This window comes from Jaculus jaculus, chromosome 9 (genome assembly GCF_020740685.1).
Source record: "Jaculus jaculus isolate mJacJac1 chromosome 9, mJacJac1.mat.Y.cur, whole genome shotgun sequence".
In the NCBI taxonomy this organism is placed as follows: Eukaryota; Metazoa; Chordata; class Mammalia; order Rodentia; family Dipodidae; genus Jaculus; species Jaculus jaculus.
Window position 1 is genome coordinate 134,117,889 of NC_059110.1, and position 27,192 is coordinate 134,145,080.

The 27,192-nt window shown below is 43.5% G+C and overlaps 1 protein-coding gene across 1 annotated transcript in view; it reads right to left on the bottom strand.

The window, feature by feature from the left end:
* Positions 1-27,192, bottom strand: part of Nsf (N-ethylmaleimide sensitive factor, vesicle fusing ATPase) — a 176,465-nt gene extending 149,273 nt beyond the window's left edge. The window contains exon 1 of the mRNA XM_045158691.1: positions 27,132-27,192. Within this exon, the coding sequence (XP_045014626.1) occupies positions 27,132-27,143 (12 nt within the window). The 5' untranslated portion in view covers positions 27,144-27,192. The remainder of the gene's footprint in view (positions 1-27,131) is intronic.

The following is a 27,192-nucleotide window of genomic DNA, read 5'->3' on the forward strand; positions in this document are numbered from 1 at the left end:
TGATAATTTTCTTGATAAAAAAGGAAACCAATAGCCAGGCGTGGTGGCACACGCCTTTAATCCCAGCACTCAGGAGGGAAAGGTAGGAGGATTGTCATGAGTTCAAGGCCACCCTGAGACTATACAGTGAATTCCAGGTCAGCCTGAGCTAGAGTGAGGCACTATCTCGAAAAACCAAAAAATAAAAAAATTTTAAAAATCTTCAAAAGGAAAACTTTGATTTCAAAGGTACAGCCAAATTTTTCCACTTTGATCCACACTTACCACTGAAGTCAAGTATCAAAATAAATTGAATTCAGAAACAGGCATTTGAGGGGCTGGAGGGATGGCTTAGCAGTTAAGGCATTTGCCTGTAAAGCCAAAGGACCCTGGTTCGATTCCCCAGGACCCACGTTAGCCAGATGCACAAGGGGGCTCAAGTGTCGAGTTCATTTGTAGTGGCTGGAGGCCCTAGCGTGCCCATTCTCTCCCCCCACCTCTGCCTCTCTCCATCTTTCTCTGCCAAATAAATAAATAAAAATAAAAAAGAAACAGGCATTTGAACAGATTAATTATAAAACATTAAGTCAAGATCTTAATGAACAATGATCCATCACATTACTTTATATAATATTAGTAAAATAATAGTATGAGGATATTATACATTTGATTGCTTAATTCATCCTTCTTATTTTTGTTTTACTATGCATATAAAATTTTAGTGTATCAATTTATAAGTAATATGGACATGTTAGGGATGTTGAAATGTTTTTACTTAAGGGATTCATGATCAAATAGTTGGAAATCACTGATTTTACACACATGAGATGGACAGAGTCAAGGTCACAAATCTGCTTTCTGAATGAAATAGCATTTTGCCTAAAGTCACATCTTGACCAGCCATCTGACAAACTATTTAGTTTCCAGATTGTCTGGTGTCTCTTCCGTCTGTAAGTTTCTTCTTTTTTTATAGTCTTTGTCACTTACCTATGACCCTTACCCAGCCAATTTCAACATACAATACAATTCTCATCTTACACATTACTTTGTCTTTAAGGCAGGGTGTCACTCAAGCCCAGGCTCACTTGTAACTCATTCTATAACCCCAGGCTGGCCTTGAACTCACAGAGATCCTCCTACCTCAGCCTCCCAAGTGCTAGGACCAAAGGCATGTATCACAACACCCAGCTCACATTATTTTTTCTAGATGTTTCTAGATACCTGTCCCTTACAACTAAAGTAACACAATAACTTGAAGTGAAAGTACCTAAGTTTTTATTGTCTCTATGTTTGAATTGTATGTAAGACAATGGTTAAGTACTGAGACTAGATTTTGCTCACATCTGTGGTTCCCAGAACGAGTATTGGGCCTGGCACTCAGTGAGTACTGATGAAACATTTATCAAACATGTAAATGTACAGTTCAACACAAACCGCCTCCAGTGCAGAACACACGACCCACCGTCATCAGCTCAGGTTTATTTAAGAAGTGAGACAATTTAACTAAAATGACTTAGCAGTCAAACTGATACAGAACTGATACAGCCAAAGTAACAAAAACTATAAAATGCAAAGTTAAGTTAACCTTTTCATTTGAAAACATGTTTAATTAATTGCCAGTGTCCTTTAACAAAGAATGAAAAAGCTGTAGCTATCATCTGTCTGGCCAACTGAAACAGATGCTTGTGATCAAAAGGCCTCCCTGCTGGAATCTAGAAGCATCTGTGTTTTCATGACAAACCAAGTAGGGTATCTCATTTTTTAAACTAAGTGCGAGTCTCTATAAATAGTAGCTATGTACTTATCACAGTAATGTCAACAAAAAATTCCCAAATTTTTCTAACTCTGACCTTGCCTCTAGAAAACCATAATAAAAACCAAGCAATTGGGCTGGAGGAAATGGTTCAGTGATTAAAGATGCTTCTTTGCAAAGCCTGGTGGTCTGAGCTTGATTTCCCAGCACCCACATAAAGCCAGATGCACAAAGTGGCACATGCATCATTTGCAGTGGCCAGAGGCCCTGACATGTCCATTTTCTCTCTTTCTCTCTGTCTCTCCCCTTGCAAATAAATATAAATATTTAGAAAAAACAAGTAATATAGGCATAAGCTATTTTTTAAATAAAAATATAAAAAAATACACAATTGATAGGTTTTTTTTTTCTATAAATCCAGTAGTTTGAGTTATTGGAGCATTTAACTATCTGAAGGATGTAGAAATTGCTGCATTATAACAATCTGAAATGTCAAATATTATAGACTGTTGGCTATTTTGTTTTGTTTTGTTTTGTTTTGTTTTCAAGGTAGGGTCTCACTCTAGCCCAGGCTAACCTGGAATTCACTATGTAGTCTCAGGGTGGCCTCGAACTCATGGCGATCCTCCTACCTCTGCTTCCCAAATGCTGGGATTTTTAATCTTTAAAATTTAAACTTTTAGTGTGTGCTACCACGTCCAGCTCTTAAAATTTTTAATTAATGATCGGGGCTGGAGAGAGAAAGATTAGTAGTTAAAGTGCTTGCCTGCAAAACCAAAGGACCCATATTCCATGGCTCAGGACCCATGTAAGCCAGATGCATAAGGTGGCACATAACTCTGGAGGTTGTTTGCACCAGCTGGAGGCCCTGGCATGCCCATATTCTCCCTCTCCCTCCCTTTAAAAGAAAATATTTGAAAAATATAACAATCTCTCTTAATGGAGTCTGAGGAGGAGGACTATGGTCAGTTTTATTTAAACAATTAAGGATCGGTGCTGTAAAAGGAACTCAGTTGCATGCATGAAGCCCTAGGTTTGATTCCGAACACCAGATGAAACAGGAGTGGTGGTACATACCTGTAATCCCAGTAACGGGGTTACAAAGGCAAGAAGGCTCAAGGCCATTCTCTGCTTGAGGCCAGATGGCTATGAACTCTTGATCCTCCATACCTCTCAAGTGCCAGGATTACAGGCATGTTCCAAACACCAGTCTTTCTCAGGCTGACCTGGAATTCACTATGCAGTCTCAGGGTGCCATTGCAATCCTCCTACCTCTGCCTCCCATGCTGGGATTAAAGGCGTGTGCCACCATGCCCAGTTGAAAAAAAGATTTTTAAATTGACAACAACAACAAAAAAGAACCGCCAGGCATGGTGGCACACGCCTTTAATCCCAACACTCTCTGGGAGGCAGAGGTAGGAGGCCACCCTGAGACTGCATAGTGAATTCCAGGTCAGCCTGGCCTAGAGTGAGACCCTCTCTAGAAAAACAGAAAAAAAAAAAAAAAGTCAAAAATTCTTTAAAATTTTTAAATTATTTATAAAAATACATTTAAAATGAGGGGAAAAAGTTCTCTAGTATTTTAGGAAGAAAAAGAGAAAGGTTGGGGAGATCTATAGGTAAAGTAATCTCAGATCCTCCTACCTCAACCTCCAGAGTACAAGGAATTAAAGGTGTGTGCCACCATATTCACTTTCTTGATAATCTCCTTTGACACATTAAAGTTTTTAATGTGATGAAGTTTATCTACTTTTCCTCTGGCTATGCTTTTGTGTGACATCTTAAATACTGTTCAATACAAAAGCATGCATATTTTCATCTGTTTTCTTGTAAGAATGACATAGATTCGGGTCTTGGAACCTTTTTTTTAACTTTTTTTTTAATTTTTAATTTTTTAAATTTTTTTTAATTTTAATTTTAACTTGCAAGGAGGGAGAGAGAAACAGAGAGAGTATATGAGAGAAATGAGTGTGCCCGGGCCTCTGCCCATTGCATACAAACTCCAGATGCGTGCGGCACTTTGGGCGCCCAGGCTTACACGGGTACTGGAGAACTAACGTGCCTCTAACAGTAAAGCCAACTCCCCAACTCTCTTCTTATTCTCTGATGCTAGTAAATGGAGTTTTGTTAATTTCATTTTAAACTGTTCGTTGCCAGTGTAGAGAAATACAACTGACGTTTGGACACTGATATTGTATCCTGAGACGGCATCCTGCTAGTATCGCATTTACTACCTCTCATGGTTTTCCTGACAAATTCTTTAGGATTTTCTAGATATAATAATGATATCTTCAGGGGCTGGGAACACTTGCCTACCACATACAAGGACCCTAAATTCAATCCCCAGTATCCACACACACATGCACACAAAGATGTCACCTAAAAATAGTGCTGATACAGATGCCTTTGCTTTTTCTTATATAACTGCCCTATCTAAAAACATCTAAGATAGTGCCGAAGAGAAGTGGCAGTAGATATCCTTGTCTCATTCCAGATCTTTAGGGGAAAGCTTTTAATCTACCTATGACACAAAGCACATGCAGTTTCTATTAGCTGAAATTTGTTTTTACTTTGTACCAGACGTTGAAAGTGCCAACTCATAAGGCTGCTCTAAGAACCTAACAGGAAAAGATCTGTGAAGGGGTTTTCAAAACTGTAAAATACCATTTAACTTTGAGATCTTAGTCTATGACTTGGTGTTCTTACTTGAAAAAGTTTATACCAAAAGTTGCTAAAGAAATCAAAACGACATTGTCTCCATTCTTAAAACAAAAGTAAAACTCCTGAGAACATCAGAAGCTCTAAATAACGAACTTCATGTCCTCAAAAGTGTCTCCTGACTTGCATCCACAAGCCGCTGCACTGTTGTCGGAATTGCTGGCAGTGATCCGAGCCTCTGTAACACACACACACACACACACACACACACACACACACACACAACGTTTCTAATCTTAAAATAGTTCTCAATAAATTCAGCTAAACAAACATAAACCAATATAATGGCATTTATTTACACGGCTTTTTTTTTGCTTTGTTTACAGTTTTATGAGGCAGGGTACCTGGAACTCAAAACTGGCCTTGAATTGACGGTGATCCTCCTATCCCAGCCTCCCCAGTACTGGGATGAAAGGCAAGTGTCACCACTCCTGGCTAGATGTTTTAGAAATCATTGTTTAGAAATACTTCAGTAAAAATATTTCTTTCAAATCAAGAGTTTTAAAATGGCTGGTGATGGGACAGGGAAATTGCTTAGCAGTAAGAGCACTTGCTATGCAAGCATGAGAACCCAAATTTGGTACCCAGCACCCACTTGAAAAGCCAGACATACAGCTAGACCACTGACAGGGGCCTGATATCTAGAATCTACAAAGAACTCAAAAAACTAAACAATTAAAAATCAACACACTCAAAAAATGGGGTAGGGAACTGAATAAGGAGTTCTCAAAGGAAGAAATAAAAATGGCTAACATACACTTAAGAAAATGTTCAGTATCTCTAATCATCACAGACATGCAAATTAAAACAACTATGAGATTCCACCTTAACTCCAGTAAGGATGGCAATCATTAAAAAATCAAACAACAACAAATGTAGGCAAGGATGTGAGGAAAGAGGCACCCTCCTCATCCACTGTTGGTGGGAATGCAAGCTTGTACAGCCACTATGGAAATCAATACGGAGATTCCTGAAAAAAAATGACTATAGAACTACCAACAGACCCAGTTATTCCCTTACTGGGCATTTATCCTAAATGCTCCAGGCTTCACTACAGAGATACTTGCTCAACCATGGTCATAGCTGCTCAATTCATAATAGCTAAGAACTGGAACCAACCCAGGTGCCCATCACTAGACTAATGGATAATGAAGTTGTGGTACATTTACACAATGGAATTCTATTTAGCAGTAAGAAAGAAATGACACAGTGAAATCTGTAGGAAAATGGATGGACTTGGAACAGATCCTTCTCCGCAAACACACACAATCACAGAAAGACAAATGGTGTACATGCCCACTCATCTGCGGTTCCTAACCTGATCAGCTTGAGTTGCTGGCATAGCTGATAGGCAACCCGAGGCCCAGACAATGGGGATGGAAGGGTTTGGGAGGGGAAGAGCAGTTCTGGGGCAAATAAACACAAAACTAAATCCAAAATGAACTGGTACCACAGAAACCTTTATTCTTGAAGGTAGACCAAAAGATTTAACCCTCAACAGGATTATAGGGAGAGCTCCCAAAAAGAAGGGCTCTGGAAAGAGTGGGATAAAGCCTAACTTTAAAAAAATTTTGCCTCTTGCCTGTAACTCCCAGAACCAGAAATCGCTACTATCCACATTGAGTTGTTGATCAAAGATACCTAAGAGGTCCCCCAAACAAGACAGGCTTCTTTCAAAGCACTTGATTAACCATCGGAAGTGAAATGTACGACCCTATGGCTGAAGACACCATAGGCTGCCGACACAGAGCATGGAGAGACCTGGCTGGGACCAGAAGAGAGCCAGTCCCCAGCAGCCCGTCTAGTGCTGGAAAGCGCTACTTGAGCTACTGGGGAAAGTGGCCAACAAAGGGGGGAGCGAGCAGGGGTCTAAGCGCCTCAGAAGCAGCCAGCCTGCAAGAAGTGCCCACCAGCGCAGTGGTGGCCCTCAGCCTTGGCCGTAACCAATGGCCAAGAGACCCGCTCAGTGGAAAGGAACCCCGATCTAGAACTGGGAACCAGGTCAGAATCCTATAGAGACAAAGATGATGCTCTCCAATGTCAAGCTTCCACTAGTCTTTGGCTAAAAGAAGGGCTATGTCCATCAAACTCTCCCTAAATTAATAACACGTATTGAATTTAACCTATGCAGACTTAACTCTCCATTGGAGAATCTGCTTTTCTTTTTCAGACAGTAGCAGACTGAGGAGATAAATCACCCCTCACACTTCGGCCAAGGCCCAGGCGAAACCACAGAGGAACTGGGGAGAAGAGCGTGAGCTTATTAAGCCTGACAGCCAGCACCAGGGTGAAGGAGACAGACACTGAGGAGACTCAACACTTCCCAAAGCAGAGATCCAGAGGCTCCTAAGAGCTCACCACTGAAGTGGATTTAAAACGCACCCACCACGGCTCAGGGAATTATGCCCAGGAGGGGCAGAAAGATTGTAAGAGTCACAGGTTGGGTTGTCATGCCCAGAGGCACTGCCTCCCCCCAATGACTGTCCGCTGCTCCCACAATGCATAACCCACAACCCCATGGGAATAACAGCAACCCTACTGAGGAGGGTCCCCAGAGGAATGGGGGTGGGGGAAGGAAAAGATGGTAGACCATATGATGTAGCCATACAAAATATGCTGTTAATAAAAACAATCTTCAAGCCGGGTGTGGTGGCGCATGCCTTTAATCCCAGCACTCGGGAGGCAGAGGTAGGAGGATCACCGTGAGTTCGAGGCCACCCTGAGACTCCATAGTGAATTCCAGGTCAGCCTGGGCTAGAGTGAGACCCTACCTTGAAAAACCAAAAACCAAAAAACAAACAAATAAAAACAATCTTCAATGGGGGTAGGAAGGAGGGAAAAGATGGTACCAACGTGCCCATAAAAAAAATATTTTTAAGCCAGGCATGAACTGGAATAATAAATACAGTGATTCAGATTTGAATTGGAGTTGCCAATGTGATATTTGAGTTTCCACTCAAATCATAAAGTGAGAGTATATCCCAGGAATAAAAATTCTCTTTACCACTTACTGGTACTGACTATTTCCCAACCAATAAAAATGTAAGGACAAGGTTCTAATCTGTTCCTAATAGTCTATGCAGATAATTTAAAATAGGTAATACTGGAAAACCAAACCTCACAAGAAATTTCTCTATTAGCTCAGCTCCTTTTAAATTCAAAATATAATTACTGCTACTGATGATTTTCAAAACATTGTTTCCCTTGGCGATGGTATGCCATTTCCTCAATTAAAATATGCTTTTGTGGGCTGAGAGATGGCTTAGTGGTTAAGGTGTTTGCCTGTGAAACCAAAAGACCCAGGTTCAATTCCCCAGGACCCATGTAAGCCAGATGCACAAGATGGCACTTCCTATTTTTCTATATCCTTAATGACTGTCTTAAAAATGATGTCTGGGATACCTTCTAGTGGATTGTTGGTCAAGGAGGCCCTTAATGTCCCTCAAACATTACAGACTATGGCCAAGGCTCTTGATTGGCCACCAGAACTAGAGGGTAGGATCCTAGTACTGAAAGGCATCACACGCTTCGGCTGCAGGTTACTGAGAAATCAAGCTGGAGCTGAGTGGGAAGTCTCCCAGTTAACCAGCTGTCAGAATGCTTTTTATTAAAAAAAAAAAAAAAAAAGAGGGAAAAGAAGCTGGGTGTGCTGGCACAGGCCTTTAATCCCAGCACTGGGGAGGCAGAAGTTAGGAGGATCATGAGTTCAAGGCCACCCTGAGAGTACAGATGAATTCCAAATCTGCCTGAGCTAGAGTGAGGCCCTGCCTTGGAAAACAAAAACAAAAAACAAACAAACAAAAAGGCTATGATGTCTATTGAGGGGAAAAAAATCATCAATGGTCTTGACCAGAGGTGGACCCTGCAAGCTTTATGGCTTGACCAGCCAGACCAAATGTACCAACTGGTACAACGGTGACTTATCTGTCATAGGGGAAACTAACTGCGCTCTGTTTGGACTTCAGGCTCACACAGCTGGAGAGAATTCATGCCTGGTACTGAAAACCTAATTAAAAGCCTACGGCTGGGGAGATCATAAGCCCCAGTAAGGAAATTACTACTGTTGTCTGGCTAAGTGGACATACTATACCCACCAAACTAACCTCTAAATATTTATGTTTATACCCATGTATTAATGCTACTCTCACTTTTGGTTCGAGAAGCTTCTCTTTTCAGATGGTGGTGTCCAATTGGGAGACTTAAAACTCACCAAACTATTGAGAAGAAATGAGAGTGGTATGTATGTTCCACACTAAGTGAGATATCTCTATCATATCTTCCAAGGCTCAGAAACCATTGTAGAAGAGGTAGCAGAAAGAATGTAAGAGCCAGAAGAAGAGGAGCAGTGCTTAGCAATACTGTCTTCCAGACATAAAGTGGCCATGATATGCATGACCTCGCAGTGGCCAGGCTAACTACACAAGACCTACATAACAGAAGGGAAAGAATGATGACAGCAAAATAGAAGAGAGACTAGTTGCAAAGAAGAAATTCAGTAGAACAGAGTTGGGAGTGAGAAAAGGAAGGTTGTGGGAGGGGATTATTATCATGGTATATTGTCTGTATATATGGAGGTTGTCAATAAAAAAGCTGGGTGTGGTGGTACACGCCTTTAATCCCAGTACTCAGAAGGCTGAGGTAGGAGGATCACTGTGACTTGGAATCTACCCTGAGACTACAAAGTGACTTCCAGAGAGTGAGACCCTACCTCGAAAAAAAAAAAAAAAAAAAGTTAAAGAAAATTATAGTTAGGAGCCTGGGAAGATAGCTCAATGGAAAAACACTTGCTGTGCAAGAAAGCCCAAGGATCTGTTTGAACTCCCAGAACACACGTCAGGTGCTGTGTCACTAGTGTCTGTAATCCCAGCACGCCTATGGCCCAGAGGGAAGCAGACAGAAGAACCACCCAGAAGCTCATGGGCCAGCTAGCTGGGCAGTCAAAGGAATGAACCACGAGAGAGGCGCTGCCTCAAACCAGGTGGAAGGTGAGGGCACCAAAAAATTGTCCTCTGATCCCCACATATCTGCCCTGGCACGCACACCTGCACTCACACACATGCACACACACACACACACAAAAGGATGCCTAACCTTTTTTACATATATATACATTGTTTCAGTATCTTCACAAATCCAGAATGAGGGCTAGGGTGACGTATCAATGGGTAAAGAAAATGGCTCGTAGAGTACTGACCCACTGACTCCCCTCCCTGAGGGTTAGAGTCCGGAGCTCACAGTACCTGGTTAGGGTGACACTCTCACGCCAGTCATTAGGTGCAAAGCGGCAGTGCCTGGACGTGCCACGAATGCGCAGGAAGCAGCAAGAAAGCTTCCTGCAAGTCATCTTCCGGGGACCCTTAGACTCAGAGAATCCTGAACATTAAGTTGTGGGGCGGGAACCTCAGTCACAAAACACAAACAGGACCGAAGGAAGGAAAGCCAGCAGAAACAGCCCAGCACAGTGAGCTCATGCAGACCTCGGGCACTGCAGCTAGCAGGCGGCGACAGTAAACACACATTTCACGTGCTCATGGGAGTGAATTTAGGAGTGCAGGGCAGGTATGTAAGTGATGGCAGATTTGAAGAGGCTGAGGAAATGAAAAGATCTGAAAATTACTTAGACTTCAGTACAGTGACAACGAAATGGAAAGTAATGCAACACTTAAAAGAACACAGGAGCCGGGCGGGGTGGCACACGCCTAAATCCCAGCCCTCGGGAGGCAGAGGTAGGAGGATCACCATGAGTTCGAGGCCATCCTGAGACTACATAGTGAATTCCAGGTCAACCTGGACTAGAGCGAGAGACCCAACCTTAACCCCCCCAAAAAAACAAAAACAAAAAACCCCCAGAAGGTAGAGAAAGGAGGTCTAGTTTGCTCAGAATCTCAGGTAGGGCATGGAAAAGCATGAGGCAAAAGCAGAATTTGAAGAGATAATGACAGGACAGACGAACACCACCAATTCACAAATTCATAATGTCTGCAGAAGCCAGGTATGGTGGCTCATACCTGTAATCCCAGCATCCAGGAGGCCGAGGCAGGGGAATTGCTACGTGTTTGGGGCCAGGTTGGACTATGTTGAAAGAACTTATCTTAAACTAATGGTGATTATGACGATAAAACTATAGGGGCTGAGAAGATGGGCCAGTGGTTAAATGAAATTTGCTTGCAAAGCCTGTCAGCCTGGGTTCAATCTTCTATCACCCATAAAAGAAGAGGGATAAAGTTGCTCCTACAATTCATATGGAAAGGGGCTCCTAAAATTCATATGAAAATGTAATTTAAAAAACTGGAAAGGGCTTACTCAATGAGATAGCAAGAATAATTTTGAAGCTGTGGTAATCAAAACAGTGCTATTGGTACAATACAGGTAAAGTGGAAAAACGAAACAGAACAGCGTGCAGACGCACACCCCACATAGACCGGAAATGTGTCTGTAATACAGAGAGATCATTACAAGTCAGTGGGCTTAGAAAAGAATGGACTCAATAAATAACGTCAGGACAACTTCACATATGGAAAGATATATTTAACTTTGTAATTCACACCAGACAGAAAAACGGGTCCCAGATGAATTAATCACCAAAATATGCAAAGCAAAACCTCAAAGGTTTAAAAAGAAAATCTCATAACTCCAGACTGAGGGAAGACTTCTTGGAAAAATACACTCAATGACAAGCCATAAAATTAAAACTTGGGGGCTGGAGAGATGGCTTAGTGGTTAAGCGCTTGCCTGTGAAGCCTAAGGACCCCGGTTCGAGGCTCGGTTCCCCAGGTCCCACGTTAGCCAGATGCACAAGGGGGCGCACGCGTCTGGAGTTCGTTTGCAGAGGCTGGAAGCCCTGGCGCGCCCATTCTCTCTCTCTCCCTCTATCTGTCTTTCTCTCTGTGTCTGTCGCTCTCAAATAAATAAATAATAAAAAAAAAAGTAAAACTTGGGGAGCTGGAGGGATGGCTTAGCAGTTAAGGCACTTGCCTACAAAACCAAAGAACCCAGGTTTGATTCCCCAGGATCCATGTAAACCGGATGCACAAGGTGGTGCATGCGTCTGAAGTTTGTTTGCAATGGCCAGAGGCCCTGGCATTCCATTCTCTCTCTGTGTCTCAAATAAGTACATAAAAGAAATTTTTAAAAAAATAAAAATTGAGCAATTATAATAAAAAAAATCTGAGGGATGAAAGGTACTTGCTTGCAAAGCCTGCCAACCCCAAGTTCAATTCCCTAGCCACTCACATAAGCCAAATGTAAAAAGCAGCACAAGCATCTGGCATTCATTTGCAGAGGCAAGAGACCCTGGTGTGCCCATATATACAGATACACAAACACATACATGCAAATAAATATGTTTTTAAATCTAAGACTTATAAACATTTTTTTATAATCACCATTTAGCTACAAAAAGCTATTTGCAACTAAAAAAGAACTAGAATTTAAAGCATACCCTACACTTGCAAAAAGGAAAAACAAATATTCCAAACAAAAAATGGACAAAAGACACACAATTCACAGAGAAAGTCTCCAGTGACCAACAGGAAAAATACCCAATCTCACTACTAACCAGGACAAAATGCAAATTTAAACAATTTCCCACCTCTTATATTATAGAAGTTAAACTGTCTGCAATATTAAGTACTGGAGAAGTTATGATAATGGACATTCATATACTGTTAGAGAGATGATAAACCAGTATAACTAGTGAGAAGAAACTCTTATATAGGTATGCAAAGAGACATAGGTAAGAATGCAGGCTCCAGGGGAACAAAACCAGAAATTGCCCAAATTGTCATCTAACAAGAAAATGTGTAATTGTTGTACGGTCATAAAATAGACTACTACACATCATCAGAGCTGGAATTTTCTCCTCTCTCTCACTCTCCCTCTTTTCCTCCCTGCTTCTCCTTCCCTTCCTGTGGTGGTTTGATTCAGGTGTCTCCCATAAACTTAGGTGGTTGTGAATGCTAGGTTCCCAGCTGATGGATATTTGGGAATTAATGCCTCCTGGAGGGAGTGTATTGTTGGGGGCGGGCTTATGGGCTTTATAGCCAGTTTCCCCTTGCCAGTGTTTGGCACACCCTCCTGTTGCTGTGGTCCATCTTCTGTTGGCCAGGGGGTGATGTCCACCCTCTGCTCATGCCATCGTTTTCCCCTGCCATCGTGGAGCTTCCCCTCGAGCCTGTAAGCCAAAATAAACCTCTTTTTCCCAGAAGCTACTCTTGGTTGGGTGATTTCTACCAGCAATGCGACCCAGACTGCAACAGTAAAGTGGTACCAAGGAGTGGGGTTGCTGCTAGACACCTGACTGTGTGGCTTTGGCCTTTTGGAGCTGGTTTTCAAGAGGAATGTGGAAGGATTTGAAACCTTGGCCTAAGAAATGCCTTGCAGTGCTGTAAGTACAGCTTGATGGACTGTTCTGGTCTGAGCTGCAAGACCTGAATGCAGTAAGAACTATGGACTGTGAGGGTGAGAAAGAGCTTTGCTTGGACTAGGCTAGCAGTTTGTGTGATAAGCTTGCTCTTGTGCCCATGTCCTGAGAAGTTGTGCAGGGTTGCTTTGCATAGAAATGAACTGGTGTGTGCAGAAGGATATGGCATAGAAAGAAAAATCTTTGGGTGAACTGTTGCCCATTCAGCTGCAACTGAGAGATTACAACCTTTGAGACTGGGCTAGCTGACCTGTGCTGGGGCAACAAGAAGAACGTAGACTCTTTTGAAGGGGCCTGAGTGCTCAAGGAGTGTCCTGTTCTTCAAAGTCTGCTTTATTCCCCCCTGGATTAACAAATTGGCACCCTACCTGGTATTGTGGAGTATAAGAAATGCTGGAAAGAGGGTTATTGAGTTTGCAACACGGTCTTGTGTTTTGGAAATGGCCATGGGCAGTGTGAAGCGGGTTTGCTGGTTGCCTGCATAGAGACCCCATGGGGCCATGAGGATGAAGCGTGGCTTGCAGTGGAGACCCAATGGAGATGCCGGGACCATGAGATGGCTGCCGAGGAGCTGCCGGCCCCGATGAAGTTTCCCAGGACTGTGAGTAGCCTAGCTGGAGGGGTGGAATTGGAATGCCAGAGACTTGTTGCTGATTAGAATTATCGGACTTGAAGATTTGTCACTGGCTAGAGTTGCTGGACTTGAAGCTACAGAGTTTGATGTTTGCCCTGGTAGTTTAAATCTTGTATTGGTTAAATGTTTCTTTGCTATGCCCAATGCCATCTATTGCAGTGTGAATATTTATTCTGTGCCATTATGGGTTTTTTGAGGTTATGTGTTGGTATTATGGCTCAGTTAAAAGATCTTGGACTAGGGGGATGTATGAACATCTTTGGGATTGATAAAAACTATGGGGACTTTTAAAATGAGATGAATGCATTGCATTTTACATCATGTATGATTATCAGTTTATGGGGGTCAGGGGCGGAATGTGGTGGTTTGATTCAGGTGTCCCCCATAAACTTAGGTGGTTGTGAATGCTAGGTTCCCAGCTGATGGATACTTGGGAATTAATGCCTCCTGGAGGGAGTGTATTGTTGGGGGCAGGCTTATGGGCTTTATAGCCAGTTTCTCCTTGCCAGTGTGTGGCACACCCTCCTGTTGCTGTGGTCCATCTTCTGTTGGCCAGGGGGTGATGTCCACCCTCTGCTCATGCCATCGTTTTCCCCTGCCATCGTGGAGCTTCCCCTCGAGCCTGTAAGCCAAAATAAATCTCTTTTTCCCAGAAGCTTCTCTTGGTTGGGTGATTTCTAACAGCAATGAGAACTGGACTGCAACACTCCCTCTCTTCCCTTCCCTAAGTATGGAAATCTCAACAGGACCAAATCTCAAAAGCCATTTTAAATGAACACTAAAGGCTGCAAAGGGAAACAAAGCATGACACACTACATATATGTTTAAGGCACACAAGCCACAGAGGATCCACATCACCCTTAGGATAATGGTTACTTGTAGGAAATGTCGATAGAATCAAAAAAGAATACAAAGGGGAATCAATCTGAGCCGTAATATTACTGAAAAGGATGTGAAGCAAAATCCCAATATGCTAATAATTCTTAAACATGAGTCATGGACAGACTGATATTGCTGTTATTTGCTGTACTTTTCATCAAGCTTGAAATCAAAGTGTTTATGAATTATTCTGTTTAAAACACATACAGCTTATATAAATAGCTATAATCACACAAGGAATATTCAGCTTTCACTATGAAAGTTGGAAATTATGGGCTGGAGGGATGGCTTAGTGGTTAAGGCGCTAACCTGCAAAGCTAAAGGACCCAGGTTCAATTCCCTAGAACCCATGTAAGCCAGATGCAAAAGGTGGCGCATGCTTCTGGAGTTCATTTGCAATGGCTGAAGGCCCTGGCACACACATTTTTTCTCTCTCTCTCTTTCTCTCTCAAATAAATATATGTTGGAAATGATATTCAATCACTAGGAAATGGAAGTCAGTCTAAGAAACACCACAGAGCCTTCTCAAACATAATAACACTAAAATTAAAAAAAAAAAAAATTCAGCGGGGTGTGGTGGTCTTTAGTTCCAGCACTCAAGAGGCAGAGGTAGGAGGATCTCTGTGAGTTCAAGGCCAGCCTGGGACTACAGAGTGAATGCCAGGTTAGCCTGGGCTACAGTGAGAACCCACCTTGAAAAATAAACAAAACTCTCATTAAGAGATTTATGGGGTTTAAAATTTTTTACTTTATTTTATTTGTATTTGTTTACTTATTTGAGAAAGGGAGACAGAGAGAAGAGGCACAGAGAGAAAGAAAAAAAATGGGCCCACCAGGCCCTCCAGCCGCTACAAATGAACTCCAGACACATACACCAAACATATACACCACTTTGTGTATCTGGCTTAGAAGGGTCCTGGCAAATCGAACCTGGGTCCTTTGGCTTTGCAGGCAAGTTCCTTAACCATTAAGCCATCTCTCCAGCCCATCAGAGATTTTTGTTTTATTTAAGGGGCTGGGGAGATGGCTCAGTGGATAAAGGCATTTGCTTGCAAAGTCTGCCAGCTCAAGTTCAATTCCAAATCACCCAGGGAAAGACATATGAAAAACTTGGTGCAAGTTTGTGGTAATCACCTGCAGCAGCAGGGGCCCCAGAACACCCATACACACATGAGTAAATAAATAATGTTTGAGAGAAAATTTTTTTCAATTTAAATACCATACCCAATATTATGGCTTCTCTTCAGATGTTATAAATTTTTCTTCTTCATAAAACACCATACCCATGGGCTGGAGAGATAGCTCAGCAGTTAAGGCATTTGTCTGAGAAGAGTGGGGACCCAAGTTCGAATCCCCAGGACCCACATAAGCCAGATATACAAGGTGGCACATGAGTCTGGAGTTCCTTTGCAGTGGCTAGAGGCCCTGGCATGCCCGTATATTCTCTCTCTCTCACCAGTAAATCAATAAACAAATAAAATATTCTTTTAAATACCATATCTTAGAGATAGTGTAGCAGTTAAGGTGCTTGCCTGCAAAGCCTAAGTACCCCGGTTCAATTCTCCAGGACCGGTTCAATTCTCCAGGACCCACGTAAGCCAGATGCATAAGGGGAAGCATGCATCTGGAGGTCATTTGCAGTGGCTGGAGGCCCTGGCGCGCCCATTCTTTCTCTCCCCCCTTCTCTCTCAAATAAATAAATAAATAAAATATATTTTTAAATTAAAAAATTAAAAACAGCATTTCAGCAAGTGTGTGGTGTATTGCCAATGCAGGCATTTCTAAAGGCTCACACTATTTTGCCAATTCAGGAATTTCCAATAGCAAAATAATATACTTTCATACCTCTTTATCATAAATTCTTGAAAAAAGAATAGATCTATTCTAGGGCTGGAAAGATGGCTTTGTGGTTAAGCACTGGCCTCTGAATCCTAAGGACCCCAGTTCGAGGCTCAATTCCCCAGGACCCATGTTAGCCAGATGTACGAGGGGGTGCACCCATTTTCTCTCTCTCTCTATCTGCCTTTCTCTCTCTGTCACCCTCAAATAAATAATGAACAAAAAATTAAAAAAAAAAGAGTAGATCCATTCTAAGCAAAAATTTCACTGGGTATCTCAATGAGCTACCTATAGTGCTTTAAGCAATCCTACTTTATTTTTCAAAATGTATTGCAATTCAAGATTCATTTTTAAATTTCCACCAAAATGATACAAAAATAATTTAGAGTTCTGAAAATTCTAGTAGATATTATCTGGCAATGATGTCCTTCACCCAGAGAATGTTATAAATGAACAATGACAAGTTTGCAAAAGTGGCTTCAAGATCCTGAGACTGAAAATACCAGCCTAGTCAAAACCTTAGATGGCCTTCCACTGGCTCAAGACCGGAGCTGAGGGGTGTTGGTGTGACTCCACCATGTTGAAGGCATCCTTCAAGATCACGGTCACGTCGGACCCGCGGCTGCCCTACAAAGTACTCACTGTTCCTGAAAGTACACCTTTCACAGCAGTCTTAAGTTTGCAGCAGAAGAATTTAAAGTTCCTGTAGCAACAAGTGCCACTATTACCAATGATGGAATAGGAATAAATCCTGCTCAGACCGCTGGATATGTTTTTCTAAAGCATGGTTCAGAACTATGAATCCTAGAGATCACGTTGGAAGTCATTAATACATGCAACTTGGAGCATAGTTACCGACCAGAATGAATATTGATGTTTGTTGTTGCTGTAAAATTGAAATCAGGTATTTAAGATACCATGAAACACCAAGAATCAAAGAAACAATGAATGGTGGCTCCTCTGTCCCTTGTTCAGACTTTTCATATGAAGTGGGAAGCCTTGTGGGTGGAGGGCACGACCTCCAGAGACGGTGGTACAGTTGATGACTGCTTCCTCACAACAATCGAGAGTTCACTTGTGGCAAATGGATTCTCTGACTTGACTAATAATTCTTAGCCAGAACATTTGGAAAGTTAAAGTTCACTTACTCTTACATCATACTTGTATTTGAGTTAAAATATAAAAGGATTATGGGTCATGAACAACTGCCTTGCTATTATCTTACTTGAAACTCATAGTTTGATTACTATATAGTCTAAGGAAGTTAATAGACATCTCAAAGCCAGGCGTGGTGGAGCACGCCTAAATCCCAGCACTCGGGAGGCAGAGGTAGGAGGATCTCTGTGAGTTCGAGGCCACCCTGAGATGACATAGTGAATTCCAGATCAGCCTGAGTGAGACCCTACCTTGAAAATCAAAAACAGCAAAATTCACTTTTTGGCTTCATGATGAGAAATTAAAATTTATAGGATGTATTAAGGTTGAAACTTTAAAAAACCATAAACAATAAAAACTAAGATTTTTTTCACTAAATGTCTATTTTTTTGTTGTTGTTTTTTGGTTTTTCGAGGTAGGTTCTCACTCTAACCCAGGCTGACCTGGAATTCACTATGTCATCTCAGGGTGGCCTCAAACTCACAGAGATCCTCCTACCTCTGCCTCCCGAGTGCTGGGATTAAAGGCGTGCACCACCATGCCTGGCAAAAAGTGAATTTTTGGATCTATCCATTGTATCTATAAAATGATGTCTTACACCAAATATTTTAACTGTGATCTTGCAAAATTCAGTATTTATAATTGAATTGACAAAAGTAGAAAATCTTTTGTTGAGTTATGTATTCTTTTTTTTTTTTTTTTTTTTTTTTCGTTTTTTTAGGTAGGGTCTCACACTAGTCCAGGCTGACCTGGAATTAACTCTGTAGTCTCAGAGTGGCCTCCAACTCATGGCGATCCTCCTACCTCTGCCTCCTGAGTGCTGGGATTAAAGGTGTGTGCCACCCCGCTCAGCAAGTTATGTATTCTTTTAATACCAACTTACATGACAGAAATCCTCAAGAAGCCATTGTTTGAGCATATTTTGAACAGTGTTCAGAAAGAACGCTGTTGCAGAGGTCTGACGTGTACGCGTCTGGGAGCGCGGCAGCACTGACTGCAAGCGCGATGAGCAGGACGCCCGAGGACCGGCCTCTGGGCAGTGCCGCTGCTAGTCAGGCACCTGTGGAGGAGAGGCCTGCGGGGAGGACGGCAAAGCCCAGGTGACCAGACTGGGTCAAGGAACGCAAAGGACAGCAGCGACAAGGAACAGCTCTGGCACCGAGCTGAGGAACAGTGACGGGCTGAACAAACCTAAAAGAATAGGTTGTAGAAAACCGAAAAGGAAGACAAAATACAGGACACAGACTTAAGTACCAAATGACAGACAGAGTGGAGGCTGTGTTATATGAATGCGAAGAAAGTCCAAAGAAAGCTTTGAGAAAACCTCCATCTCCGCGTGACTTGAAGGATGAATTAAAGGCTCATGACTCAGAGCCAGGGCGTGAGCAGCTGCATTCTCAGTACTGAGCTCTGGAGGCAAGGGGAAGGAAGGTTCTCACTAAATTCAGGAATAAAGTCTCCAGGACCAAGGTTTACCTTGACATGTTTGATTGTTATGGGGCCTCAGTTCATTCATAAGAAAATGTAACACACACAGCATCTGAAAGCTACATTAATGGTTTAGGAAATTACTATATATCGATCACAAATTATCAAAATGGGCGGGGGGGAACAGCTGATACAGATAATTCTATTTTTATAAAAATCTAATACTCAGTGACCTGGCTCTTTATAAAATTAGGCCTCAATTAAGCAGAAGTGTCTGAATGCTGTCTTTTAAGTTCTGGGCTTAATTGTAATTGTCTTCTTTCTCTTATAACACAAGTCCGCCTGCTTTTTGTGCAATCCACTTAAATGTCCTTTGCTATAAAGTGATATATTTAATACTTACATGTTTGGTTTTGAAAATTAAATTGTAATCATAAAAACATGTATTAAGCAACTAGATGTTTCATTATTAAATGTGATCTGAAAGGTCTTTGTGCATAATGTTTTAAAGCATGGTATTTAAATACATTACTGGTCCATAATGAATATCTTAGAAAAATACACTTTTTTATACTGTAATGGATGGGTGAATTTTACCTCTAATGCTGCTCAACTCTCTACCTTAGGTTCCTACTGAATATCACTGACTCCCATTTCTTCTCCACAGGTTATATGAACTGAGTTTAAAATTTTACAGCAGGCTAGAAAGTGGTTAAGGTACTTTGTCTGTAAAGCCCAACAATAAGAGTTCAATTCCCCAGTACCCATGTAAAGCCAGATGTCCAAAGTGACTCATTCATTCATCTGGAGTGCATTTGCAGCTGCTAGAGGGCCTGGCACGCCCATTCTCTCTCTCTCTCTCTCTCTCTCTCTCTCTCTCTCTCTCTCTCTCTCTCTCTCTCTGTGTGTGTGTGTATGTGTGTGTGTGTGTGTGTGTGTGTGTATCTTCTCTTTATCTCTCTCTGCTTGCAAATAAATATATCTTTTTAAATTTACAGAGAAATTCATTGGCTTTATTTGCATTCACATACATGTCTTGTCAGGCTGTATCTCCAGTGAGATTTCTAGCAATTTAAAGACAGTTTTATTTAAAAGGGGGGAGGGGCTGGAGAGATGGGTCAGTGAAGTCTAAGGACCCATGTTTGACTCTCCAGATCCCATGCTAGCCAGAAGCATAAAGGTGAGGCAGGCATGTCCACTAGGTGGCGTAAGCATCTGGAGTTCAAGTGGCTAGGCCCTTGCACACCAATTCTCTCTCCCTCTCTCTCTCACTCTAAAAAAAAAGAATTAAAGCAACATAAAATCTTTTCTTCCTTTCTTTTTCAGTTGTGGGAAGGTGCTAACAGTATAAGGGGCTAGGAAGCCGCACCAAGTAGAGCATCGCAGGAGGGAGCCCCTCTCCAGAAGAGGACTTTTCCCAAGCTATGAGTGCTGCAGTTCAAATTGCCCTGCCCTCTACTTCTGATCCATGATCACCAGAGCTAAGGCAAAAGGATTCTGACAGGATGTGTGTAAAGGCCTGGGCAATGGCAGCCCTCTCTACGTAGCATTCATTTATAAGAAAGAATCAGTATTTCGGGTTGGGGAGACGGCTTGGCAGTTAAGGCGCTTGTCTGCAAAGCCTAAAGAGCCAGGTTTGATTCTCCAGAAGCCATGTAAGCCAGATGCACAAGGTGGCGCATGCATCTAGAGTTCATTTGCAGTGGCTAAAGGCCTTGGCGTGCCCATTCTCACTCTCTTTCTCTCCCTCTCTCAGTCTGTAATAAATAAATAAAATAAATAAATCTTTTTTTAAAAAAAGTCAGTATTTCATTGCAAATAATGAAAGTTTTGGGCTGGAGAGATGGCTTAGCGGTTAAGCGCTTGCCTGTGAAGCCTAAGGACCCTGGTTCGAGGTTCGATTCCCCAGGACCCATGTTAGCCAGATGCACAAGGGGCGCACATGTCTGGAGTTTGTCTACAGTGGCTGGAGGCCTGGCGCACCCATTCTCTCTCTCTCTCTCTATCTACCTCTTTCTCGCTCTGTCGCTCTCAAATAAGTAAAAATGAACAAAAAAAATAAAAAAAAATGAAAGTTTTAACTTTAGAATCTGCTTTTGTACTAGCAAAAAAATTAAACAGGTAAGAAAGTCATTGCCGGGCATGCTGGCGCACATCTTTTTTTTTTTGGTTTTTCGAGGTAGGGTCTCATGCTGGTCCAGGCTGACCTGGAATTTAACTATGTAGTCCCAGGGTGGCCTCGAACTCACAGCCATCCTCCTACCTCTGCCTCCCAAGTACTGGTATTAAAGGTGTGCGCCAAAAAAGAAAAAAAAAAAGTCAAGCGTGGTAGCACACGCCTTTAATCCCAGCACCCAGGAGGCAAAGGTAGGAGGATTGCCATGAGTTCGAGGCCACCCTGAGACTACATAGTGAATTCCGGGTCAACCTCAGCTAGAGTGAGACCCTACCTCGAAAAGCCAAAAAAAAAAAAAAGTTCATGATTGCCAGGCGTAGTAGTGTACACCTTAATCCCAATACTTGGGAGGCAGAAGTAAGAGGATCGCTGTGAGTTCAAGGCCACCCTGAGACTACACACTGTATTCCAGGTCAGCCTGGGCTACAGCAAAACCCTACCTCAAAAAACCAAGATAGATCGATCGATCGATCTATCTATCTATCTATCTGAGTTCATGAGCTGAAGAAATGGCTTAGCAGTTAAAGTACTTCCTGTGAAGCCTAAGGACCCAGATACTTGGGCCACCTCCATCTTTTTCAAAGTTGCTACCAGTCTTTACGCTAACTCACAATACATTCTACATGTTTTTGTCACAGAGTAAATATTCTAAAATAATAATGGAAAATGCTTTTTGTTAAGGTTCTTTACTTCTAAAAATAGAGACTTCACCATATTTTAGAGATTAAGCAAATTTTGATGACCTAGGTGCTAATATGCAAAATAACAGCACACATTTTACTCTTCAGCAATATCTCAATGAACTAAAAACAATGAGATCTCAGGCTGCCAAGGAATGGGAGCCAACCCATCCCCCACAGCATCCAGTACCCCAGATCTAAAGAATGGGCCAACCTAACGTGCTGAGCTGAGCCCACAGGGCACCAAAGAGGGAACAGCCTTCACACACATGTAGGTGAGATAGAAAATCACCTCAAAAGGTAACTGTTTTACACTGAGGCAACACATACCCCCAAACCTGGTTCTATAGGCTTGCACTGCAAGTGCTAACTGCCCCTTCCATAGCAGGGCAGGCTGCTAAAGAAAAACATCCCAGGGAGAGGAAGAATTCAGGACCTAGCTTACTAAAACAAAAATACTCATTTGGGGCTGGAGAGATGGCTTAGCGGTTAAGCGCTTGCCTGTGAAGCCTAAGGACCTCGGTTCGAGGCTTGGTTCCCCAGGACCCACATTAGCCAGATGCACAAGGGGGTGCACACATCTGGAGTTCGTTTGCAGTGGCTGGAAGCCCTGGCATGCCCGTTCTCAATCTGTCACTCTCTCTGTCTCTCTGTCTCTCTGTCTCTCTCTCTCTCTCTGTCATTCTCAAATAAATAAATAAAACATGAACAAAAAAAAATGTTCATACCCATATATTAAAAAAAAATACTCATTTGTTACATCTGATTCATGTATGTTTGGTCTACTTCGCCATTCTTAACTGAGTTGTGTATTAGGGCTAATTTTTGTCACTTTTCTCTTCTTTTGTGGGGTAGGGTCTTACTCTGGCCCAAGTTAACCTGGAGCCCACTGCAGCCCAGCAACGTCACCCTCCCAGCTGACCAGAATAAGGGTGTGCACCACCACACCTGCCTAGCTTCAGGCCTTTGGTTTTGTTAGTTTGTCTGCTTTTTTTTTTTTTTTTTTTTTAGGTAGGGTTTCACTCCAGCGCAGGCTGACCTGGTATTCACTATGTATTCTCAGGGTGGTCTCGAACTCAAAGTGATCCTCCTACCTCTGCCTCCTGAGTGCTGGGATTAAAGGCGTGCGCCACCGCTCCTGGCTTTGTCTACCCCATTCCAGTGTTTGGCACACTTCCCTGTTGCTATTGTCCACCTGATGTTGGCCAGGAGGTGATGTTCACCCTCTGCTCATACCATCATTTTCCTCTGCCATCATGGAGTTTCCCCTCAAGTCTGAAAGCCAAAATAGACCCTTTTTCCCAAATGGCTGTAAAAGGGGGTAAGACCTTGCTGGGGAGCCTGAGGTCATGCGGGCGTGCGGGACCCAATGCTCCTCTGCTCTCTTTCCACACGTTCCTGTCATGGTGCTACTGCCTCAGCACACGCCCAAAATGATGGGCCAGTCAACCACAGACCAGAACCTCCAAACTGTTAACTGAACTGAATGTTCCTCCTTTAAAAGTTAATTATCTCAGGCTGGAGAGATGGCTTAGTGGTTAAGGCACTTACCTGCAAAGCCAAAGGACCCAGGTTCGACTCCCTAGGACCATATAAACAAGATGCATAAGGTGGCACATGTGTGTGGAATTCATCTCCAGTGGCTGGAGGGTCTGATGCACCATTCTCTTTCTTTCTTTCTTTCTCCCTCTCTCACTCACTCTCTCTCTCTCTCTCTCTCTCTCTCTCTCTGTCTCTCTCTCTTTCTCTCTCTATCTCTCCCTCTTTCTCTCTCAAGTAAATTTAAAAATATATTTTTTTAAAAAAGGTTAATTATCTCAAGCCCTCAAGCCAGGATAGTGATATACACTTGCAACCACAATACCTAGGAGGTGGAGGCAGGTAGATCAGGAGTTCAAGGCCATCCTTAGCCACATAGGCAGCTGGAAGCCAGCCTGAGCTACACACGATCTTGTCCCAAAAGACAAAGACAAAAACAAAAACAGAGCTGGCAAGATGGCTTTGCAGTTAAAGGTGCTTGCTTGCAAAGCCTGACAGCCCAGGTTCAATTCCCCAGTACCCATGAAAAGCCGGGAGCACAAAGTGGCACAAGCATCTGGAGTTAACTGCAGTGCAGGAAACCCTGGGGTGTCCACGGTTTCTCTCTCACTCTCAAATTATCTCAGGCATTTTGTCATAGTCATGGACTCCACTACAGCCCTCTTTTACTACAGTATCCAAATACATAGATTCACTTCTAACAACATCTGGAGTAACCAGACAGTGGTATATACTTAAAGTCCCAGCTACTGGGGAGGCTAAGATGGCACAATCACTTGAGACCAGAATTCAAGATCTAATCTCAAAAAAAGTACAGAGTGCCTAAGTCCTATGACCTTCTATGAAGAGTGCAAAATACAAATGATGAGGAAACAATTTGTTTTCATGAAAGGCAAAGTTACTGGTGGAAACAAATAACAATACATTTAAGCTTGTTTTGTTTTTTTAATTTTTTTTTTATTTGAAAGAGAAAAAATTAGACAAACAGAGTGAGCACGGGCACACCAGGGCCTCCTGACAGCGCAACTGCCCTCAAGACACATGTGCCGCTGTGCCCACTGACTTTATGCGGGTGACGGGGAATCAAACCTGGGCCATCAGGCTTTGCAAACAAGTCCCCTTAACCACCGGGCCATCTCTCCAGGCCCATGTTTTGTTTTGTTCGTTTTGTTTTGGATTCAGGTGTCACTCTATAGATCAAGCTGGCCTTAAACTTCCAGCCATCCTCGTGCTTCTGCCTCTTGATTGCTGGGATTACAGGCATGTGCCACCACACCTGGCAGAGTAGTACATTTAAAATATGAAAAAGACAGATCTCTGCAGTAGGAATACAGCTTTTCAACTGCATATAACAAAGGCTTGCTATGTGAGGTCAGAATGGGCTCCTAGTGATCTCTGGGTGGGAATTAAGTGGTCAGTGGCAGAACATTACAAAGCAAGGACAGCACCCGGCAGAGACCCTGTGGCAAGAGAAACAACCGTAGGCTCAATGAACTGACTGGCTTACATAACCTGAGCACCAGCAGTGAAAGGAGTCAAAACCACAGAGAGCCTTGGGAAGTGTTTGATCATCACCCAAAAGTGATGTGCTGCTGCTGAGGAGGGGTTTAAGGAGGAAGGGACATGAGAAGCACCAACCAGTGTGGAGAATGGGCTAGAAGAGGTCACCATGTCAAAGGGAGACCACCGGGACGCTTCTTCCAGTGACTGGAAAGAGACAAGCAAGTAAAAGGAAACTGCAGGAAAGTCAAACTACTTGGAGACATTTTGAGAAGGCCGGAATACTAGAGAACAAGTGACCAGTCCAGTGAAGAGTCCAGTATTGGGGAATGACTTAAAATTAAAGCAATATTCCCAAGCCTGATTTTTTTTTTGTGTGTGGGGGGGGAGCTAATTCAATTTTTTTTTGTTTTTGGTTTTGGTTTTGGTTTTTCAAGGTAGGGTCTCTCTTTAGCCCAGGCTGACCTGGAATTCACTATGTAGTCTCAGGGTGGCCTCGAACTCACGGTGATCCTCCTACCTGTGCCTCCCGAGTCCTGGGATTAAAAGCGTGTGCCACCACACCCAGCTTAAATTTCATTTTTGGTGTGTGGATGAGGAGGACAGAACTCAATGATGAATTTTACAAGGGGGAGAGAGGATGTGGTAAAAGGTTATCCGCCTTCTTGACATCTCAGGTTTCCAGCTGGATGGGTGGTGAGGTGCCATTCAGTGAAAGAAGAATGGGAGAAAATACGAGGTAGGCAGGCTGAGAACATGAGTTTGGATTTGAACAGGTGAAGTTTGTGTGCCCTTGAATTTAAATAAGCAGTTTCGTATACTACTTTGGAACTTAGAAGACTGTCACAGAAGGGGAATAAAATATGGAGAACCACTGGCATATAGATGGTTGTAGCTTGTGCTCAGAAGGGATGGTGAGAAGGCCTTTGAGGACTAGCAGCAATGAATGACAGGGTGGAGGAGGACGAGTCTGCAAAAGCAAGGTATGAGTCAAAAAGGGAGCAAGGCTTCTTCACAGAAGCCAGGGCAAGAGAGCCTTCCATTAAGGAGGCAACGGTCAACAGTGTCAAACGCTGCTGAGACATCAAATACAACCAGGATTGAAAACCATCAATTAATTTTAGGGACACATTTCAGTCAAGATGACAGAGCCAGAAATCAGACTGTGGTGGGCCAAGGAAGGAGTGGATGATAAGCTAATGGGAGACAATAAATACAGACAATGCCATCGGAATTTCTGGCTGTCAAATGAGAAGTGTAAAGGTGACCAGTGTGGGGGTGAGGGAAGATTTGTTTTAAGACAGGAGAAGCTTGAATGTGGTAAGCAGCTGGTAATTACTCAGGAGAGGGGTTCCAGAGGAGGCCAAAAGAATGTTAAGTACAGGTGGAGGGACAAGCCTTCGGTAAAGGGGGAGGTTATGGTGAAGAGAAAGAGCCGGAACTAGATTGATGATGACCTTTAATGTCTTTTCTGCCCCTAGAATCTCATGACCCTTTACACAGAATATTTGCATATATGCATATATGCATGCAAACTTATTCGAATATTCGTGTATAAATGAATCAGTCAAGCACATCTTTAGCCCCTAGTGACGCAGTTAATGTGCCCAGGTTTTCCACCAGCGTAATCACTGGGCAGGATCCATCCATCCATCCATCCATCAGAGCTTTTAGCTTAAATTGCACACTGCAATACAGCACTGAACCAGTCCCATCTCTCCTCGCCAGCCCCGTCCTAGCGCGGCGATCCTCGAAGCTAGAGGAGGAAGCACAATTTAAAACCCTGGAAACTACAGCAGAGCCGGCTGCATTCGAAGCAACTGTCATTCAGAAAGACAAAACGTGACACCCTAAATCCATCTCCACTCCAGGCTGAAGCTATTTCTGTCTGACTCTACAGTTGACAGATGCCCCCACACACCCCCCTCCATGGCCTAGGATTAACCCTAAAGTCTTCCGCACACCCCTCCTCTCGCCACGAGACCTTTCATTTATAAAAACCGAGCAATGGGTTCCCACGCCCTTCGCCCGGCTCGCAGCAGACTGACTCCCCGCAGCTGTTCCGGCGAGGCCACCTCCGAAGCCCTTCGCGGGGTGCAGAGGGCCCCCCACATACACACACACACACACACACTCAGAACCCGGCCGGGGGGGCTCGGGCGGCCTCGGTCCTGCGGCACGCCGGAGGGGAAGGAAACAAGGTCCCAGGGACGGCGCGCGAGGATTCGGGGCGCCCCGGGTGACCCTCGAGGGGGGACGGCGGTCCCGAGCAGGGCTCGGCCCCTGGCTCGCCCCCAGCCCTGCTCTGGCCTCCTTCCTGCCCCTCCAGCGCCCCACCGCCGGGCCTCGCGCCCACGTCCCCCGGGCGTCGCGGGGAGCCCGACGGTGCCCGCGAGCGCGGCGCCCCAGCCCTCGCGGCCGGCACTCACCCGGCCCGCCATCTTCGCCGACGCGTCCGGCTGGCGACTGCGGCTCGGCGCTCGGCAGAGC